This window comes from Neodiprion pinetum, chromosome 6, assembly GCF_021155775.2.
Source record: "Neodiprion pinetum isolate iyNeoPine1 chromosome 6, iyNeoPine1.2, whole genome shotgun sequence".
NCBI lineage: Eukaryota > Metazoa > Arthropoda > Insecta > Hymenoptera > Diprionidae > Neodiprion > Neodiprion pinetum.
Genome location: NC_060237.1, coordinates 10,924,771 through 10,948,174, shown reverse-complemented (window position 1 = coordinate 10,948,174; position 23,404 = coordinate 10,924,771). Strand labels below are relative to the sequence as shown.

General features: G+C 41.7%; 1 protein-coding gene across 6 annotated transcripts in view; it reads right to left on the bottom strand.

Moving 5' to 3' along the window:
- LOC124222247 (protein Fe65 homolog) overlaps positions 1–23,404 on the bottom strand; it is a 201,529-nt gene that overhangs the window by 98,870 nt on the left and 79,255 nt on the right. The window contains exon 1 of one of the 6 annotated variants that reach the window (XM_069137524.1): positions 10,537–11,323. The exons of the other annotated variants lie outside the window; for them this stretch is intronic. Coding sequence (XP_068993625.1) covers positions 10,537–10,558 — 22 coding nt within the window. The 5' untranslated portion in view covers positions 10,559–11,323. Of the gene's footprint in view, positions 1–10,536; positions 11,324–23,404 lie in introns of those variants that run through there. 6 annotated transcript variants of the gene reach the window in all.

Below are 23,404 nucleotides of genomic sequence, written 5' to 3'. Positions count from 1 at the left end.
CAATTCACAGCTGCTAGATGGAAAGTCGAATTAGAAAAACAAGGAGTAGAAGTTTGCTATTCATCAATTAGACACCCACAATCCAATCCTACTGAACGAGTGATGAGAGAACTGGGGAGATTTTTCCGTACCTTCTGCAATGATAAGCATACTAGATGGGCAAAATATGTCAAAGAAATCGAAAAATTATTAAATTTAACAACACACCATAGCACCGGTTTTATTCCATACGAACTTCATTTTAATAAAACAGCGCATGATGAATTAACAAAAATTGTAAAATTTCCAGACAGAATTGAAAATAGTCACGATATTAAAATATTGTTAGCCAAAGAAAACTTGAAGAAAAATTTTGAATATAGAAGCCGGAATCAAAAATCAATTTCAACTGTAATTTTAAATGAAGGAGATCTAGTTTTACTACGTGTACCATATCCATCCTCCGCTATCGATAAATTAACACACAAATTCTTCCATTTGTTTAAAGGTCCGTACAAAATAAACAAAAAAGTTAATGAAAATGCATATAATTTAATAGATACAAAAAATAAAAACAAAAACTTGGGAACTTTCAATCGTGTGAGTTTACGCAAATATTATCAGCCCACAAATCCAAGTGCTAAATAACAGATAATTTTTTGTAATGAAAATTCACGAAAAACTCGTCATGAATCCTTCAAATGTTCTAATAAGTCCAACATGCATAGATTATAGAATTTTTTAGATGTAAGTCCAGTTAAACAAAATGTTTGCTAAAAGAAAATGTGATTAGATTTTAAAATGATAATTTTAATGATGAATGATGAAGGATGAATGGATTGAATGATTGATAAGTAAGAAGTAATTTAAAGAGAGGTTTTTAGATTTTACTGCAAATATAGGATAACGAGTAATTTTCGATATTTTCGTTCTCACAACAATCTCGAAAATGGGGGGGGTGATGTAACGATATTACATGCGAGTCACATAGAATATAAAGTAATTCGTATGTACGCGCCTTAAGCACATACAACGTTTCAAAATAAAGGGCAAACGCTTAACTCTAGGTGTCACGTCGGTCAAGATCACCTATCCGGTGAAATAAGTGTAACTCTCTCTCTCTGCGAGCCGGGGTCGAAGCGAACGGTCGATATAAAGTCTAGTCCTGTCATATTCACATTCTTATAATTTCGTTAACATTTGGGAAAACAAAACAAGCCAAAAAAAAAAAAAAAAAAATTTGAGACGACGATTCATACAAGAAGTGTAACCCAACGCAATCCCAATCTTTCGGAGCCTGTGAGCCTAAAGAACAAATCCAAATATCTGATCGACGAACGACCACGCAGTATAATCGGTGAAGACCGATTCTATAAAAGGAATATCAAAGAACTTCAACATCCATGATCATCTACGGAGCCGTTAGGCCACCTCTCTTCATCAGAGATATTCCGAGCTAAGTCATCTTTTCATTACTGATTTGTAGGTGGATTGTGCCACAAATCTGTAATAGCCTTCTTAAGTCAGTATTTTATATCTTCGTCTGTTAACTTTATTGTAATCTCACCATAATTTAGAGTCCTTTGTCAGTAGATTCATTCTTTCACTAGAATCATTTTTAAATTTGAACCATAAAGGAAAAGAGAGCCAGTCTTTCGTTAATATGGTACAAAAATTTTACCAGAATAATTATATACAAAACGTCGGTAATCGCATTGAGTAATTTTAACGTGTGAATGAAAGAGTGAATGAGATTTTCTATGATTGCCTGTTCTTTTAAAAGGTTATACCAAAACTCAAATAATCTGTGTTCTACATTGTTTCCTCCTGATTTAATGTATTTTGTTTATTGAATATATGTAGATTTCTAATATAACATAAAATCAAAACGTATCGGTTGAACCTCAAAAAAAAAAAAAAAAAAAACCGTTACAATTCGAAAAATCTCCAACAACATACCTGTTATATAACAAAAGTGAACCTGAGCGAATTCGAATAACACAAGCTAAGATTACAACAATGTAAGACAATCATAATTAGAATGATTAAAATTCTTCAGCTTCGGTGTGTTTGATTTGATTTCAATAAATTTGGGCTTGTTTCGTTTATCATAGAGATAATTATAAGTAGTGGATAAATATAAACTCGGGTGAGTATTGTTTAACAGATGTATGCCAATAATTAAATTTGCGCATTATAACTGTTCTGTAATATAAGATTTCTCGAATGTTTTTCAGACAATTTGTGGATACCTGGTCAGCGAGTTGAATGAGCCCATCAATATCGTAATTATAATTCAAATTATAAAACCTTCCCTCGAATTGTTGATATTTTATAGAGTGTGATATTCAGACTTATTCAGACTCGTTTCTCTTCATAGCAGAAACGTTGTTTAATTCGTATTCACTCTAATTGGCGCAAATCATATTCTTATTTCTCTTTTTGCAACTTTTCATTCGGACTACGGGTCTCATTCATCTTGCTCTACATACATTAATTTCTTTGATAGCTCTTTTCACGTGTAAATTAAAGTGAAATTGCACAGTCGAAATGAACGTTAAACCGCGTTATACGGGCACCCACACCATAAATTTTGAAACATTTTTTCCAACCGTAAAATGCCAATTTACGTTTGAATACCCCAGTGACAGGCGGGATGCGGTCAGGGCGGGTTTCAACATTGTACAAAATTCGCGAAATTAATATTCGTCCGGCGTGACAGAGGCGAGAGTGTGTAGACGATACACCCATACAGGTGCAGCGACTATCCGGGACGTAGTGATATTCATAGCTTCCATTTCCAAGCCCTAATCCCCAAAATTCTCCCAACATAGCCTGGATATCTCTGCCCATTCCAGAGCGCCCGTCCCCAACAGTCTGGAACCCCGGCGAGAAGACCCTCTCGAGTTTGCATTCCGCTGGTAATACGGAGATCGCTCGAACTTGCCGGTGAAAATTTTTGCTCGCTCCAACAGTTGCGATCAGAGGCGACAGCCGAAAGCGGAAACCAGTCTGGACTGATTGTGAGAAACGGCAAAAGCCTTGAATTTTTATCCCCAGTCACGGTGCCCCGTCTTTTTTCCTTCTCTTCTCTTCTCTTCTCTTCCCCTCACCTTATTTTTTACTTCTTGAAAATCGCAGAAGCGCCACTCCCGATACGTATAACCCGGAGTCTCTCGCTTTGGGGCCAATTTATGGTAAATTATTTTACTGGCTTGTTCTGGCAGCACCTGCTGCCCCGTCTCCCCCTTCACCCCCTCTTCCGAGACGTATGGAATACCAACGGCTACTTATACTTGCAATATTTTGTAGTCGTAAAGTCTGCATCTCATATATGTTAGACAAGAGGACGCGACTCGCGCTTTATGCCCGTAGCCAATACGCGTCGTCTGCTTTTCTCTATTCCAAGACCTCGCGTTTTACTATGCTCGAATTAAACTTTTAATGCGGATCCATTTTTTACATGCAGTAATCAGAAGGTGGGACTGAGTTATTTCAATACATTTTTTAACCCCGACGCACTTTTTTTTAAATATCATTGATCAATACGCAAGGAAAATGCTGAGAAATTCTAATCGCATTGTAATTTGGTAGATACTATGCGATAAAAGTATTCATGAAAATTGTGAGCAAGCAGTGCGAGTGAGAGAGGTATAATTTAAAATAGAAGAATGATTTTTTTACACGAGTCAATTGTTTTTTATTTATAACATTAACGCAGGGTTATATTGTTTCATCGCTGTCACAGTGCTGTGTTAAATCCGAACGTAGTATGAATCAAGTGGAATTTACGGTCTCAAATTATTAACGAGATAATAATACAGGGATATATATTTCTGGCGATGATACCGGCTTAATTCCCTTGTCAGCAGTATAGCAGCTGGAGTGGTGGAGGAGAGCGAAATAACGGATGGATTGAAAAAGGAAGAAGAAATCTCCGGATAGCCGCTCTCGACGGAATGTAAGCTTGGATTACCCGAAGATTAAAGAATATTGCACGTTGCCGAGTATCCGGCGTTTCGAGTCGCGCGAACACACGTCCGGGTTCGCGGTTTTACTACTTGATTATCATTAAGTAAGAATTTTGTGGAAAAAACCTTTCAATTCGAACCCCGCATACAAGGAAGAAGAGAAAATCTAAATTTAGCGATTCGGCGACAGGAGAGAAGGAGCGAGACCTTTCGGAGAGAATGTAGGAAAGTGGGAATGGCGGAGAAGAGAAGAGAAGAGAAGAGAAAATAAAAGTGGAAAAAGGGAAAGGGCCAAGAGATTCATAAAATAACAGCGGGGCAACATATTGCTCTCCATGACATGTATTATGCATGAGAGTTGAAGCCGTAAGGTGTTCTATTAGTTCCAGAAATTTGTTTTTATGTATTACATATTTAGAAAAGTTTATGTACATCCCGGATGATCTTAGAGTTATATTAAATAATAATGCAGAAGCATAATATCGAGTTGGCTGGTACTTTTGTTCCTCCGAATTGCACACTTCGCTCCCGTCTTTCGCCCTTCTGAAGAGCGCCAATACCGAACACCACAGAGTTGACATCCCCCTCGACTCGTCTCTTCGTTGCAGACAATACCCCCTTCACTCTTAAGTTTCTCCTTGCGGATAATCGACGAAGCACTGCTCCGCAAGCCGCTAGGATTGTGAAATATACGGATTTTCACTTTTCACGGGGTTCCAAGTTCTTACGTTACCGCGACCTCAATATCCAGGCTTCTTAATTTTCGCAAGAGAAAAACGATTCGTACTTTCAATGGCGAAGATATATTTCAATTTTAAACGGACAAAGTCCCGAAAACTTGGGGCCCTTTCACCCGCGTACAGTTATCACGAGTTATTGAAATTCAAACGACTTGAATCTTACTCGCATCATTGTTCTTTTATTATGCGTTGCTTTTTATATTTTACTTTTTTCATTTGTTTCCCCATACAGTTGCAAGTTTTTCATAAAATGATAATTACAGTCTTTGTCAAAATTACGTCCGGTTAATTAATTTGTCGACCATTCTGATTATTTTTTATTCCTTCTTCTTATACCACTTCTACGGGTATTCATGATTATGCCGCATATAAACATGGAAGCATGTAAATACGAATACGCGAATGCCTATGACTCGGTAAATATATACATATATACATATATACATATACGCGTGGAGCCATAGACGGGGCTAGAATGACTTCGGTAAGATATCATGTGGGATCGAGGACCGAGGGGCTGGCGGACTTCCCTCGAGACGAGCATAGCTGGGATATTTTCTCCTGCAATATCCAAAGCAAATAAAAATCTAATATTTACCCTCCGAGCTCACCGAATCGCGTCTAACGCCGCGAATACTCCTCTCGGCAATTCCAACGACACACTGCACCTATCCTCTGACAACATTATCGGATTCGCATCAACCCCAGTTTACCCTCGGTGCATGCATATATACCCCCCCCCCCCCCCCTCCCCCACCTCCAACTCTGTCGCGTGTAACTCCCTTACATTCTTACTTTGTTGCCTCGATCAAGCCCTCCCTGCTATTTTCACTCCACGCTTCGGACGTTGCAAAATTGAAAGGCGCAAAAATGTATCTTTCGTATCAAAATTAAATGGCAGTACAGATTTGGCGAGTAAAAAAATTCCAGTCCGAAGTCCGTAAGTTGTACCTTACCAAACTTGCTGTTTGCCAGCATTACGAATGGATTAAGTAAAATTTTGGATTTAAATATGTAACTTTGATCATCGTGACGTACTTCAATTACGAACGATTATCGTCAAATTCTTTTATCATTTCCGCAAAATTCCGAGGAAACGAAGAGGTTCGTCCAACAAATACCAAGAAAATTGAACCTGTACCGGGGAAAGGCGTCATCGCGATTTCCAGGAGGTCGAGTCACTCCCCCGCTTTTACCACGCCGCGACGTTATGTGGTATAAAATTCGGCTCCACTCTTTAACTTGCAAATGAGGGGTAACAGCTTTTTGTCATTCCACCCTTGCTCCTTTTGTTAGGTATACACGCAGGCGCACACATACAGGCTTAGTTTGAGTTACATGTAAAAGTTTCTCTCCTCAGCTTTTCCCCGCTTTCTACGTTGGCGCGTTGGTCAACACTTTTTCTCCACCCACCGTACCTTCGATCTTCGCTTCTTCTTTAACTCGTTTTTCGTTTCGTTTCTTTTCGTGCCGTTTTCTCGGCTCATCAGTGTGTATTTCTTATAGTCCGCCGCCTCGCCTCCCGAAAGAAATGACGATAAAGATAAAAAATATAACGACTCGGCTTGTAGTCTCTGTTTCGTGCACTGTGCCGCACAATATCGTTATACCTATAATATTAACCTCCGTACTTTGATTGCTAATTAACTTCCCACTCCTTCTGTTCCGACGAAAAGATAAAAAATAAATAAGGATACCTAGTTATTGTAATCACCCGAAAATGAAAGGTTTCGTTTTCTCGAGATCCCAACGTTTCAAGATCTCGAAAATCACCTCCTATCATTTTTTGACGTACTTCCGCGTGTGTGATCAATATTTGTCGGACGACATCTGGAGAACGAATGAGCGGATTTTGATGATTTAAATTTGGTCACAATCAACGCGTCCTTTCTTAACTCGGAACTCATTAGATTTGTGATTTTATCGGTTGGATGGCTTTTGAGTTATTTGAATAATAAAAAAAAAAATCCCGTTATTCCGATACTACCATCAATTTTCAAACGCCTGCAAAGTTCCTCCGTTATTTATAAAGGTATGTCCGTCCTTTCGAGCGACAATTTCTACGCGATATTGCGATAGTTGAGTGTGCAGGGGTTGTACAGCGGAGAGGCGCAGCACCTGAGGGTTCGCGGTCGTCCGGCAGGATAAATTTACACTCATCGATGATGATGTGGGCGTTCTACGTCAAAGGCTGACTCGCTTACCCCGGCATGACACACACGGTGTTCTATACGGGTGATGTAATGCAGGGTATCACCAGTGGGGAAGTCTGGTCTAGTGGCCAATAATCAACGCTTATATCGAACTAGATTCTGCGTTGAAATTTTACCTCCACGGATTTTGAATATTCCATGTAGTTTGAAAATCGCCGATGAGGATGAAAATTTTTTATCGTTTCCGAAGAACCGATCCGTGCGTCGTTGTTGGTATTATCGGAGCAAAGTGCGAGCATGTTTCATGGTGTGAAAACTCAATTTGCAACCTCTGAATAATGCCGCAATTAAGAACGTCTGATGGCGTCGCTTCGACGGTGATTCTCTATCTTTGAAACTATCCATCTTCTTCCAGCATCGTCGCGTGAAGGTGTAGAGAGAAGCGAAGCGGCTTGTCTTTGTACCCGTATAATAGAAATGCTTGTAGTCTCGGCGTTCGGGAGCCTCCTTATAAAACACAATTACCACCTTAACCAAGTTTGCTGCTACGCACTTAATTACCCCGAAAGTTATAAGCAAGTCTGAGCACCCGGCAGCCTCCCTTCTACATCCACTTTCCGTAAGCCCACCTTGTATCTTTGTACCCACCTGTCTACCTCCTCACGAGCGAGTCCCTGATTTTACAAGCATGCAGATTTCAGACGCAGCGACGTAACGTGCGATAAATCATAATTTTATCGGCTACAATGACGATGTAAAAGAAGGAAGAGATTCGAGGAACATTTTCGCTTCTCTCCAACCATAGATTTCGCGTTGATCTTAGAAATATTAGATATTTTCCACTTTGTATTTCTACTTCCGTTTTCGTAGCGCACAAAAATTAGTTGAACGAAAATACTAGATCTTAAGGAGAATTGTGAAACTGTTCAGATGAGAGGATTCAAACGATATAGGATTTCCAATGAAAATGACGAAACCTCTTCAGACACGCTATTCGCACGGCCCGATCTTGAGTTGAGACGAAGAAGAAAATAACGGAAGATAGACGAAATTCGGGGAGACGTAAAAAAGCCTAATTGGCAATGTGGGGTTGATGAGGTATCCGGCAGAATCGATACAACCCTCGACCGCTCTTTTTGTGTATTGAAGACACAGCGGCTTTTCTCGTTATTAGAGGGAAAAGAAAACGAAGGAAGAGAAAGAGCGTATAAAATTCTTGAAAAATCTTTAATTCATCGCGAAAAGGTCTTTTCTGTGAATTGTAAACCGAAGTGCACAAGCCCCTGCTACTCCTGCTGTTGAATATTCGCTGAGATATCTCTAAAGTATTCTACGACTTGCGTGCAATGCGTATGAATCTTCGATACAGCAGCTCTCTATAGAATCAGTAAAATTTCTTGTCGACGTTTTTGAATAGTAATCCAATCGTGAAGAGGAATAAAGAAAAGCACGGAACTAGAGTTAATTTACTAATTGTAAAGAATGGAAAATTTTTAGATCATCGACAAACTGAAACAAGTTTGAGACGCTTTGAACCTTGACTGGCGTCGACGCCGATCACTTGCGACAGTTCTCAATTTCTCCTGACTGAAATTTTTTACATTTTTTCTGGAAATATTTTTTTCAACTCCTAAATCTTGGTGACTATTCAAAGTTTAAAAAAAAAATCTATCGACTTTTTCTCGATTTTCCTCAGTTAAACTACAATTTTTCGTTGACTAGAATTCCAACTCATATCGCCAATTCGATTATATAAAGATGTAGCTCCGAGTCAATCGTTGTTCGAAAATTCAAGACACGTTAATGATCTATTTAACAGTCATGAAAGCAAGAGCGCGCGAATATAAAAATATGTTACTTCTTCAAGAGGGAAGCTTTATTTATTCTCGTTCCGTACCGCCACAAAATCACCAGTCTAATTCCTAAATTCCCCGACTTTTACCCGGCCACTGACCACTACGTAAATATATTACACGTCGAAGAGCGATTGGTCAATGTTGCGATTCTTAATCGCTTAATGCGGTTGCGCAAAACTGGGCGGGCATGCTGTGCACAATAACTCGACACCTAAGAATACGGGGCATAGATGGGATGTGAACCCCCAGATTAAGGGTCCGATGCCCGAGGGCTCGATTCCCTTTGGTTCGACTTCGCGAATATCTGTTGTCCGCATGCACGTGTGCGTGTATGTTGTATCTGCACGGATGTATGCGAATTCTCCCTCCCCCTCCTAGCTCGGATATATACGTGGGTACACGTACACGTGGATCCCTGTGCGTATGCCTAGATATATAGAGATATGCAGATGTACCTCGGCGTGTCTGTCTCCTACGTTCGGTATCGGAGAAACGAGGGATTCCACGATTCCACGATCCCTCGTTTCTCCGATCCTTTGCGATCGATGCAAAAAAATAAGATGTAATAAAATGCAAATCCACACTCCAATATCGGCGGTCGGTCAGGTCGAGCCGAAAGTCTCGAAGGAGAAGGAGAAGGCGACGGACATGTAGGCGTGTGTATGTCGGCCTCACAGGGTAGAATTTTCATCTCTCGCAAGGCTCGCCGACGGACGTAAGTAACCAATTGTAAGTACACAACGTTGGCGCAGGTGCTTAACCAATCAACGAGGCGCTGAGTCGCGAGACTCTCGATAATTTGCTTTACTTCGTTCTTATCGTTCACCCTCTCTTATCTCAACTGGTATAACGCGACTTGGGCATATACGTAACCCGCTTTTTTCTTTACAAACCGGATATCGCCCCGCTGATATCTTTCTCACGGATTTGGGTATTCGCGCTTTCAATGTGATTGAATTTTGGTGGAAATTTGTATTCCGGTCACGGAGATATTTGCAATCGTTGGGGCAGGGAAATTTTGTAAACAACGAACGTAGAGGCACTGCCATCTTGAATATTTCTTACATCCTACGACTTCGTTTCTCTCTCTCTCTCTCTCCCTTTCCCTTTCTCTCTCCCTCTTCTTCTTCCACTCTTATTCCTTCCTTCCTTATACCTTCCTTCTCAGGAATTGAAATCTTTTCCAAGTACTTCTCATGGATTATATCATCTCCTCCACAATACTGTACACATATCGGGCCTAACCGTGGAAACAAACCGCCTTGGCGCCTACATATAGGCAACTGGGCGTTACAATTTCGTTCCCGAGATGGTAAATTGTAACTCTGGTCGCCTATCTTTAGGCGCCGAAGTGGCGTGTTATACTGTTTTTGTTTTTTTCTGTGCAACCTTTGTATTTCACTCGCCTTGCTCCAAATCAGAAATTCGTTGCCTCGTGGTATACAGATGCAGAAATGAAGTTGAAGTCTTGAAGATAGACGAACGGATACAAGATTAAAGAAAAAAACAAAATTACATCATGCCTCGACAGACGAAGACGCGTTTGTCCGAGGATCAAGAAAGGGATGGTGCAATTTGTGTAGCGGGGCAGATGTCAAGCCACATTGCATTAGCTGACTTCGCGTTCCGCTGGTCAGGACCACGGTTAAACTTTTTCTTTTTCAATTTTTTAAATCAGTTTGGTCGCTAGAAATAAGAGTGTTTAAGTCTCGTGGTCGGATATTATGCGACAGGGATTGATTATACGCCAGGATGTGCTTTACAGGAATTGGGTTCGAGTATGAAAAAATTTGACACGCAATGAACTATTACTATATTATTATTGATTGAAACTTACGATTCACACCGTGAAGCACCATCGTGACTGTTTCAAACGTTCTCGACACTACTTTGGGACTACTTAAACTCTTCTTACACTAAACAGTTCCGAATTTCTTTTAACTCATATTCGGTCCAGGTGATTTATGAATAATTATTATAGAAATCGTTCGTCTGACCACACGAGATCGCACTTTCTACGTTACCCTCGACGAAACGTTTGATTCGCGAAAAATTAGCGACTTGTTGAAATACCCTTTAAGACTCATGCCGCAGAAGAAACTCATAAAATGATAAAACGAAAGACGCAATATTTATTTGTACAAAAAAAGTGTGAAATTATGTTTTTTCCTCCCCTCGAACCGAACTTCACTTTTCAAAAAACTTGCAGATAGCTAATATATATATATATATATATATCTAATGGGAATAAACTTTTCCCCTCAAAAGCTGCGCGTAATGAACGACGAGGGTACATGAGTGTACCTGTGTGTGTATGCGTGCATGCGTGAGTAAGTATGCATCGGTGTGTACGTGCGCGAATGTGTGTGTATATCTGTGTACAGAAATGGCCGAGGTTTATCAGGCAGGCGTGCGTGCCGACGTGGAACGACGGAATGAAAATATTAATTTGAAATACGACAGGTTAAGCGGACGTCGGACGTCGACTCGAATTTCTCAACTCAGTTCGAAAACTCGTCCCGTTTTAAAAATTCGAAAGAAACGGACGCCCAACTGCAGTGTTCTTGCAATTGCATCGGCCCTAGACGTCTGCCTGCAGCACCGACTATAAACCGGGAGACGCTCGAACGTCGCGGGCTTCGCAGTGACTGCTGAGCGTCGCGGCGCCCCCTTCAACCCCCTCCAAGGCGCGGGATGCCCGAGGGTGTGGTCACGTGACCCTCCACCAGCCAATGGGATACCCGGATGACGTCATCCAGCGGTTCTCAAACGTGACCAAAAAGGGGGTGCAGAGGATTTACCCGGCGCATGACTGACTCAAGTTTCGCGATCGGCATATGCATGCGGCTCTCCCATTGTTACGCGTAGCTGCAGCCGAATTGATTCTAGGGAAATTTTAAGCCATATAATCGACATACTCGAGACAACGTCATCCGATTTAAATCCTCCGTTCTTCGTACACTCCAAGGTTGCACGAACCGTAAAACGATGAACATACGCGAACAAGTAGTACGCTTATCGCAGCATCGAATCAAATTTTACACCATTTGTAAAATGTGGCACATTTATATCGGTGTATATAATTTTATGTTAGCATCTAACAAGACAGATTACTGGTAAATGTATGAGTCGTTTGAAATCACGTTTTTTCAGTATAACCGTGAAAAGATGAGTCGAGGGCGAAGAAATTCAGAGCTTGCGTCCCCGACTCGCACGGTTTATTCTCCTATTGTTATGCGCAAGCGTTTAAGTGATAAACGACGAAGTATACAAATCTTTAGAGCGGAGACTCGATTAAATTGTAAGCAGGTAGAGACTGGTGTCGAAGTATTTGAAATCCTCGTTCAGACGTGGAAGGTGTGGTTCTTAAACCTGACGTGTCAGATTTTTAGACGTCTTTGTAACCCGGAGTGATGCATCGGTCTCGCTTGCGAAACCCAAGGTTCGCCTTTTTCTTGCATGGGATTATGCGCCGGGCAATTTGTATTAATAAAGTGAAGAGCGTGAATTAGGCATGTAAAGGAAGAGGGAGAAGCCGGAGGACCGTGAATGCCGGGGACATTTCTTGGTTCATCAATCTAACCGCATCGGGTTCTCGCATTACACGTTTATATACCTTCAAACCCATCAATCATAATCCAACTTTTTATCAATTACGTTTCTGGATGGCAAAAGGCTCGGCGACAATTTTCATGCTGCACGAACCTCTGGCTTTCAGCTTTACTGACGTCGATTTCACCGCTCATTTACCTCTACCATAAATATTAGTCAATGTCAAACCGTGTGCGGCGATACCGATAATCAGGACCAACCCACCGAATACAAAATTCATCGCTGAATACGCCAACTCCTCAGAAATTCCACCCACACTCGTAACACCCTGTTACACGCATCTGCATCGGTGTGTGTATACGCCGAACAAGGGGATGGGAGGAAAAAAAAATCAGAATTCAAGAGAGCCTGCGGCGATCGTGGATTATTCTTGTAGTAAAAATCCTTTCAGAATAATTGAATATGCTGTTTTTTTCGATAAGGAAGCCACGTTTTCACGTTCGGGAAGCTAAAAAGTGTTTCTCCGCGATATCAAAACGTACGATAGGGGGAAAACATATCGATTTTGATCTTCCGCTCGGGGTATTTCTCAACCTGTAAGAATCGCGGAAGACCTGAACAATTCTCATGAATAAGTCGCCCTCCAGTTTACGAATGCGGTTAACAAATAGCCCATAGCGTTATTCGAAGATGAAATTTCCCTTAAACTCGTGATGATTTATCGAATCGACGTTGTCAATTATGCCTGGTTTTAAATTGATTCGAAATTGAGACTCGCAGGGTGAAACATCAGGCAGGCCTCGTAAATTTTTGGGAGATCGAATCCCCGTATATAAACATACGTCACTGCGCTGGCACTCGGAGCGAAGTGTCATTGAATGCAAATTAATATCAGCTGACGCGTAGGAGCCGAAGTGTCGCCAGCAGCCGGCCCTGATTCGGTTGGCAGCAGGCTGTCCGCATGTCGCTTAATCGGTTTCCAATCATCACCGTGGGGATATTTTCCCTCCCCCATTGCAATATTTCTCCGGCCGCGTTTTTCGACTCTCTCTAATTTTGGCGCACAGAAGGGTGGATTAATAGCCCCTGTATCGAGAAAATCCTCAGGTGATAACCGGGCCGCGCCGAATAATCCATCGCTGTCTGGCAGCCAATATGTTTCCAAGATTGTGGGCGGGCACCTTGCGGCCAGGAGTGCTTGTAACGGGCAGTCACGTCAGCGACCCCGGAATGACGAGCACGTACACGAGGTTAACCGCGGGGACGCGGCCGTGGCGGGACTCTGCAGTATTTACGGCCGAACCTGACCATTGCACTGACAGCTCAATACTTGCCGGACCGATTACATTTCCCCGGGTCCTTAAACTTTCATCCCCGGGTTTTCTTGCCCGCGTACCAAATTCACCGTGAACAAATAAAAAATTTCCACGACTTAAGCGTGGGGTCGATCTTCCATTTGTATTAAACTGATGCAAAAGTGAGAAATAAAAAAAAGGGGAACAAATAAAAGGCGAGAAATATTCTTTCATTGGCAACGCGTGTTTCAAGTTGAAAGTCTGAAACAAGACGGTTTTTACTATATTCATAGGTTGACGTAGTAACCTTATTCGTTTGATAACATCTGATAGTTCTTACGTGTCTTTTATCCATACCGACTACTAGATCACAAAAAGGTGAACTCAAGGGGTGATTTCACCCTTTATAACAATGCGAAGAGGTAAATCGACTAGCATGGAGGAAAGTTTACATTTGTAGATACATAAGTAGGTATACGAATACATGCACTCCTCGATTATTTTTATCGTTCATCATTACCGTAAAATAATAGTGTTGTGTACTAAATGATAACGAGTTAAAATTTTGCGACAAGAAAGTTTAGTATGTGATATTATTCTTTGCCATTATGGTCACTTGTACTAGATTTTTTGAGAACGATTGAGAAACTATATGGTTAAGGAAACAATAAATTGATTTTAGGATAGTGATGACTGAAAAAACGTAGTAAACCAAACAGATTAAACGTTGCTGTGTAACCGAAAAAATATAGTATCGATAACACTCAATAGTTACTTGTGACACATTTTCTTGCTATTCCAATAATATTCAAACCGTTAATGTATAAGGATGACCGTTTTACTGTAAGATTTTTCTAGCAGTTGACTATAATAATAATTGGGTCAAATCCTGTTTCTTTTTTCAAATCATGTATTTGAATAGTTAACGAAAAAATAATAAGGTCATATTTTCTTCCAATCGTACAAAAACAACAGAGTTATGACGTAACCCACGTTAAGATACATATACATATACATACATATGTACAACGAATACACTGAAATCCAAATTCTCAATTATTGCACAAAAGAAAACAAAAACGAAAAAAGTAGGTATAATTATTTCAAGTTACTGCGACAAATGTACTTGTCAACATTCGAAATGAAAATTTGTGAGAAAGAAATTTCACAAGAAATTTCGTAAAACGTAAACAAATTACAAAGCGAGTCAAAATTTTACCTGAAAGAAGTAAACGCTTTGGTCCAAATTCTTATGCATTTTTCATTATTATACCCAAGAGCAATATTCTTCGTATATCACATGAAATTGGAATTGCAGGATTTAGCCTCGAGGCATTTCTGTCCCAGTGGAGATATTTTGCTTCAATTTAGCGGAAATTTCGCTTGCCCCGTACGTTACATAATAATAACAATACCTTTTTCAGTACGCCTTATTTTTGTTCCCCCTCTTCTATCCCCAACGAAGGATTTTTCAGAAAATTTCATGTTTACAAATACGTAACGACTTCGTTCAAAAGTAGAAAAATCTGTTTTAGACTCTCTGCAGTATCTGTTATTTACAATTCCAAAACCGTGTCCATTTTGAAATTGAAAAACTCGACGCTGCTGAGATAAATTTTTGAAATTTAACCGAGTACCTGCAGTTATTTTAAAGCCGTGTACCAGACTTCAAGCTGCTGGTAATTATTGTCGCTTGGTATGTATATTTTTTTTACTGGGTGTAAAAGAAAATGCTGAGTAAGTATATAATGACAATCTCGCTCAGCAAAGTTGCCGTTTTAATTTGTGCGATATAAATTTTGCCCAACTAGCCAACGTGAGTCGAGTGCAGGTTGGTTACACGATTTCCAAACGGACGTGTGGTGACGTTTTGAAAATGGTCACAAGTTGCGAAATGAATACAGCTGCATATACGCCTGTTGGCAAATCCTCGTTAATGTGCTACACCTACCGACCGGCGTGTAAGAGAAAGAGAGAGAGAGAGAGAGAGATAGAGATGATGTGAAGTACGTTTTAATTAATGCGACATACTTTTATCGCTACAAAGTGCCAGCTCTCCCACCGCACTCTCCTCCTCGTTTACCTCTGGCCCCTGCACTTATACCTGGTTCTCGTTATGCATGCAGAAATGTGGTTCTTAACGGGGTATAACTCGAGTATTTTTATATTGCAAGGAATTTCGCACATTTTCAGTTGCGTTCTACGCGCTATAAGCCCCGTGCCTTGTTTGATCGAGCACATTTCGGCATAATTGTCAAAGAATAATTCAGCGCCCTGCCTAAAGTTTTATTCGAATCAAGGCGTGGAATCGGCGTGACAGATGCAAGCTGCGGTATGATTTACCGGTTCGTTATCGCAGCTTCCTCTCTCCACGGTCTGATTGCACACGTCACGCTTCACTGATTAACAACGATATACGCGATCAGATATCGTCGCGTATCTGCAGCTTCAATATTTGATCGGACAGCCGATAATTTAAAAATTATCTCGCCGCGCGGAGGACGAAAACACCGTGAATAACGATGCGATCGTCAAGTTGCAGGCGTCCGTCTGAACTTTATTTGACAGATGAAAATAATTTCACCTCGCGAAACTTTTATGAAGAAATATTGCATACGGAAAATAGTACCTACAACACGGTTCGGTAACTTCCACTGCACTGCTGTCTCTTTCGCGCATGTGAATAACGCCTGAATTATTTCGCAATTAAAAACTCAGGACGAACTTGGGTCAGAATAAAATTCCCGTTGCTTGCAAATGAGGTGATGAAAACAACGAAATCCTAGCTGCTCGGTCATTCTTCACGAACTGTGATTTGAATTTCGGAGAAAAAAGTAAGGCTGAAATTTCACAAACCCATATGAAATTGAACGGGCAGGTATTACAAAAAATTTGCAAGTGATCGTTCGTCGCCTAGACAAATTTCTTTAAAAAAATTCATCACAAGCCAGTAAATCAGTTTTTCACCGCTGAGCAAAAGCTCACAGAGAGATTCTCTTACGAAAAAATGGAAGAACGTTAATCTGAAGGAAGAAATGATCGCCGTTACAACGGAGTCAGAAGTCACGATATCAGTGGTGGTTCGAGCACATTGTCAGCCAGCTTTTTCCTGCTATATGTGCATAACATTTTTTCAAATCGCGTAAGGATTCCGTGGATTTGACACGGCGCAGGATTCGTTCGCTGCAACGTAGTGAAAAGAAATCGAAGCCGTGCTTTCGAGCGGTGCTTGCAGCAGTCGTCGAGTACATGGAGTTAACGAGCCGAGAATCGTTAGACGGTGTTAAGGGGTGTTAAAAAAGAGGTGGAAAGAAAACTGCAGGTAAAACGATAGGAAACTTCCGACCCGTAGAAGCGGAGACACAGGAGTTGACGGGAGTAAGTGGCGATCAAGATCGCGCTGCAAGTGAATCCCGACGGAGTTTGCGCTTTCGTCATCGGCGTCTATCAATCGGCGACCCGTTTCCGTTCAGCGAGAAAACCAGTTGAAGAAAAAAGGCCTCGAAGAGTTCGAACTCGACGCGAAAGCGCGCCTCGACGATTTAGAGCACGATTGCACCCGGGCGGCGTTTGCATGCAAACTCGAACCCGGTGCTGAGGGAGGCGATGTCGCCAGTCGGAGGTTAATTGGGAGCCATCTTTCAGTCGGTCCTCGTTTTTTGACCAACGAAGTGTATCCCGTAATCGGGAGAAACGTCAAATCAAAAGTACCAGACGAGATTGTTGCAGGGTCGAATTTTCGAAGATTCAACACCTGCAGTGCTGTACGTTATCTAGATAATTTTGTCTAACACAAATACAGCTCATCTTTTACATCATATAAAGATAATGTGAGTTCAGTTCATTTTTCGTCTTCATCTATGCTTACGATATAAAATTGCCTTTTGAAACATAATCAATGTTATTCGGAGTTGGGACTCTGCAGCTGTAATTTTGTCAAAATGGTTGATTCGGCAAGAGAGTTTTTCTGGACATACATACGCTATGAAAAAAAATTATTTCAGCCAAATCGATATGTTTTCTGTCCGATTAATCGCACGAACTCTTTCGTTGCTTCTACTTAAAATTGTTTGCAATAATAACAAATTCCTTTCCAACCTGCGAAGAATTATTTTGTTGCATCAGCAATTTTTATATCTCACAATCAGTGTATCAAGAATCTACCGTTTTTATGGCCATCTTTTTGAAATTGTGGATAAAAATGAGCCTGATCTTATTTCCTGTAGACACAATCTGATGAAATACTATATCTCATTTTATCTAGTTGAATTTGTATGGTAATTTTATAACATTGATCTTGTAAAACACTGCTCTAAGTGACGGTCGGAGTGATTCTAATTTTTAAGAGTTTCTTCAGGATATAAACGAACAACGTTGAATTCCCCCATCAATTAATTTCGGTAATTGAAAACCGTTCGGAGTTTTGACCATACGGAAATTCCACCGCTGCAGGGAATCTCGATCCGCACCCAAATCGCTCGTCGACCATTTCGCTGCACCGGCGTATTAATTCGATCATTGCATAATAGAGGCTACTGGCTCGACTGCGAGGACGGCGGGTGTCTGGATTTGATAGGAAGATTCAGTGGTCCAGCGGCATTGGCAGCATCGGGGATCTCGTTGCAGGCTGCGCAGGCCGGCAGTGATTCAGGGGGTTTCGAAAGCAATTTCCGTCCTCAAATTGAAATGTTATTACATTAGCGAGACTCTCGCCATCGTCCTCCCTGCATAATGGTCGAGCCGATGTGCACCCTACGTATGGTATATGAAATATACGGGACTTGAACTTCTCCGCATCTCTCTTCACCAGCCTTTCGTCAATTCGAATATCTACTTGTCGTTCACACGTACACGCAAGAAAATTCTTTATATAGATATCCATTGTTTCTATTATCTTGTACTGATTCTCAAAATTTTATGTCGCGACTTGGCCATGAGCTCCACCTCTTTCGAATTAGAAAAAAAAAAAAATTTGATCTGTAAGATATTGGATTATTGAAAAAACACAATATTCTGTAAATGAATTTTCCAGTTTAATTTCACGGTAAGCGTGCATTCAGTTTGGCAGATACGAGCATTATTTGGAAAAAACAAATACGATAATTGATCCACAGGTCAGTAGAAGAAAAAAAATCTCCGGCATCGCGGTTTTGCAGTCCATGTTTCATTTCCCATGACGAATTTCTTTCCACTGATCGCTTTTGTTCGATTTTTTGTTTTACTGGAATTTTTCATTTCATATTGATTTGCTCGTATATCTCGGAAATTAAATGAACGGCCACCTTCGCCCTGGGCTCAAACCTTTTGTTGGTTTTTACAAACAATTCACTGCTTCTGTTTCATCGAAATTGAGTATTTGTTTTACCCATAACAGTGATTTGGACAACAGTGCAAAGTACTGGAATACCCGTTTTTTTTCGTCATTTTTATCAATCTGAAACATTGCAAATTAGGTTTTTTGTGATGCCCCGTAGCATGTAAACAGGAAAATGGTGTTGAAAATGGTGCGGGTCGTGGGCAGGACAGAATTGTTTCGAATGCCCCGTGCATAGAACCGAAAACCTCCGTCATGCATTATTGCCTAAGAATTTACGTAGACAAATCGATTAGGCGTGAATGTTGGTTGCCCAAAACAGCGTTTAACAATGCTATTCAGAGCCTGATCGGCGTTTGGAATTTATAAGGCAGACAGAAGGCCGTTGTCCTATTGAAAAATCTACCAAACTTGGAATGAATAGGAAAACGAGGGCGTGCCTACAACGGACTCTGAGCGAGCAATGTCCGATCGATTTCCGTCAGTTTGTTCAAACTAATTGCTAGTCGGGGTTCGAAGCGATGGATCAGCCGCCGGCAATTTCCGTTTCTGACAGAAAATAATTTACTATCTACATTTTTCCAGCGCGTGTATAGTATGAGGAAAAGAACTATAATTTCCATCATTCGCGTTAGGTGATTATAACTAGGAATTGGATGAACTCGTGAGCACTATAGCGATTACATGCTACGAATCTATGCAGCCTTACATTTATCTCAAGTCGAGGCTCCGTCTTGATGCCAAAATCAATGACGAACCGTGATAGGCTGGATAAATTTTTTTACAGATCGTCTCATTTCGTGACACGTGATGTGCGATTCGGTAAAACGCTGTCCCCTGTCTGAATACTCGCTACGCGCGAAAGAGTGTTGATGAAAAATGGCGGAGTTTGAGTAGACCAAAGAATCGGAGTAAGCTCGGAAGACCTCCTTCTTATACCTGCCAGTGTCACATTAAGGTTAAGCCGCTTATAATTGCAAATTATTCATGCCGTTTGGAGTAGCTAGGATCTAAAAGTGCAGAAATAAAATACTCGCCGAGGCGAGGTTTACTGTAGAATGCAGATCGTCTGTACTCTACGTAATCTACGAACTCTGGCCCATGCGAGTGAGAACCTCGTCTCTAGATCGATAAAATTGTACCAAACAAGCTAGTCGAGTTGAAACGTACTCGATTGCGTAGCAAGAAATTTTCGTGCCTAGCACAGTTCGTTGTCATGTAGACATGATTGTTCACGTCTTATAAGCAGCGGAACGATCCTTTAAAATGTTCGAAAAATTTGCTATTTGTTTTTCATGGATTAGAACAGGTACCTGCATAGTTACGGGTAATTGAAACATTGCGCATTGGAGGGATTGCAACAAAAATTGTCGAGACGACAGGGTATTTTGCGAAAGCAACTAAGACGAAAAAATTGCTTTCTCAATTTTGATTACAGAAAAATGAACAATCGTTGGCGTCAAGGAATTCTCGCAATTTTTTTCCTTCCTGTTTCTACTTCACTGGTTTTCTGACACCATCGTTTGAGTGACAGCAAACTCCGTTTCGCACAGCCAATTTTCATTGGGATATTAATCTTGGACTATGCTTCGATCATTTTCCAAATCTAATAACCGACCAAGGCACTCGGCGACGTGGAAAAAAGGTTAGAAAAGAATGAAGAAAAAAAAAGAAAAAAAAACCAACAACAAACAAGAAACAAATATCATGCCAGGTACCCATCTGGTTGTAATCACCGAATAAAGATATCACTGGTAAAATCTCTGGTGACTTTAGGAAGACGGTACATAGGTGCTGAACATTATGTAACGCAGCAGTTTACCTACAGTTGAACAACTCTCGCCATAATCATTTCCATTTTCTCAGTCCGCACGGGAAAAGATAGAGCCGGTGAGTGAACGAGCGTCGTTATGTACAGGGAATGCAGGTGTATAAACCGACAGACGTGGCTCGGAAAGGTGCCGGTTATAGAGATAGAAGGATCGAGACGGAGTTAGGCTAGGTTGTCGACGCAGCCCTCTGGAGATATCACGTCGGCATCTTGGCTCGAATGTAAGCCAATACTGACGTACAACCTCGAGGTTCGACCCGCCCGTCTGCTCCACGCACTGCGGGGACCGGTAATCCACTTACGAAGAACCGAGACCCAGGGTGCGGCCCGGGGCTCAGTTAGTGCAACGAGTTTATTCCGGCCTGCAGGAGGAATTGGCAACATTAGTAAATAGGGTCGCTAAGGTAGGCGAAGCCTTTTCCTGGCTTCTCCTCCACCTCCGGAGACCTCGCCTTTTCTCAGGGTGGCGTTCATTTGAAGTCAGAACATCGCGTCGCTCGGTTCGTGGCCCGAGATCCCGGCGGCGGCGCAAAGTGGCTGGAAAACAGAGCCATTCTCGGGTTTTAATACCACTCGGTCGTCCATCCTTATACGACGGTGCTGCTACCACGGCGCTGGGTGCCGCCGCAGAGAGGCTTGCGAAGACTTTTATTGCGCGAGCTCCCGCTAATCCCGACCACCCATAAATTCATCCCACGGGAATTGCTTCTTAGCCTCAACTGACGCTGCTCTACCCCCCGTACCGACTACCTGTCAAATACTAACAACCGCCTCGTGCGCAGTTCCGACGACCGTATGACTATCCCGATACGTGGAATCAGCGTGCCGACTGATGAGCAACGCTTTTCGGTTCGAGCTCATATGTTAACCAGGCAGAGATCGGAGCGGCCATGGTATGACGGAGCAAATGTCTAGCTGCTGGAACCAGGTCGTCAGGGGGATCGAACAGGGTCTTCCTTTTCTATAGAAAATGCGGCTGGTATGCATAGCATGAATTATCTTGTGCCAAGCATCGAATACACCGTTCAATAACTCAAGGCTATATTGTTGATGTCCTGACAGAATCCGACGCCCGGAACTTCTGTACAGGATGAAAAGATCCTTTGAAACGACGTTAGGGTGTGAGTGGTAGTTTCGGGCATGACCGATGGACGATGCTTGTCAATGACAAGTCGATCAGGAGTATGCGCAGGAGAATGCGGTAGTTTGTTTTTTCTTTCTGTCGTCTGGTTTCAGTGTACGTGAATGATTTTTCTTCTTAACGTGCGGTTTTCGAGCAGAGAATGAGGAAAACCCTTGACTCCGAGATTCGAGGGTGCCGGAAGCGAGGGATATAATTAACGGTCGGTAAAACGGGGGTTAATTGGTGTTCGAAATGAGCAATCAGGCGCATCTTGTTAAAGAGAATAAGGAAAAGGGCGGACGATGGAGAACGGTAAGTGAGAATAGAGCAGAACTCATTTCAAGTGACGGACGAAAAGGGAGGGCGTCACTGATAAAAATAAAGGGAGAGCGGGTGAACTAGGAGGACTTTTAATCACACAACTCTCCATTACCCGGGCAGAGTTCCCTTTGTCCAAATTCTTTGAGCCCGATCCCGGGTCTCTGCTATTGGCTCGCGCGGCTTCTGCTCGAAGGTAATCCCTCTTACAGGCATTAATTAGCTTCCAATTCCCTCCGCTATCAATCCTGCACCTGCTCCTCTACTCGCTGAGCCTCCTTCCTATAGTTTCTCATTCCTCTTTCGCCCGCTAGGCTACCTCGCCTTTTCTCACGTTGCTACCTTCCTCCCCGTCTTGGCCATACATTAATTTGCTTCTTTCGCGCTCGCCTAAAGCCCCCGCGAACAAATAAAATAAATAAACAGCTCTCGCTTGGCTAGCCCGAAATCAGCTACGCTTCTTTTCCACCAACACACCCTTCGAAGAAGATAAGAACAGTGTAAAAAAAAAAAGAAAAAATTCATCAGTTAATCAAATCCAAACCTTGTTAAATTCAACTACGAAAATTTAAATTGTCTGTCAACTCGATAAGTCTCGCTTACCTTTTTCCCCGTTCTAGGAAATTTTCGAAGTGAAATCATTCGTCAATGAAACACCGCGAGACGGTTTTCGTAATGTTGCATCTACTGCAAACTTAGGATGTTCCATTCGATAAAGGAATTAATACAACGATAACGTGTAAGCATTTTGAGTTGCGACTGTTCAGAAATTGAATGCTGCAAGTATATCCTCGAATGGAAGATTTGCTTCTTTGCAAAGAACTTGGAAATGGTGTTCCAAAAACCGATAGTAACATTGAGAAAAAAGTTTTCAAATCCAATGTACAAAGCCTCGACTATACCCGGACGTGGGTGTCTGGTTTGCAGCGAACTGTCAATCAATCGCGGCCTGTCGCCACTTGAAATTGCGAATTTCTATCGCGCGCCTTTTGGTTGCTAAACTCATACGACTCTGCAGGCGTCTTATATTTTCGCAACAATTTTGAAAAAGTCTCACACAGCTTGCGGCGTATGGACAGTATTTTCTGTTCCAGGCACGAGCCTCCCTTATGTCACTCGAAGAAGGAACACCGGAGGGTGGCACCCAGGCCTTCCTCTCCCCCCTGACTTAGGGCCGATTGTATTCCGATCAGGAGCGCATTGTAAAGTAACCGCTCAGCAAAGACGTAGGCAGGCCGTAAACAAGAGGGTTACCTCTAAGTTTCTTTTTTT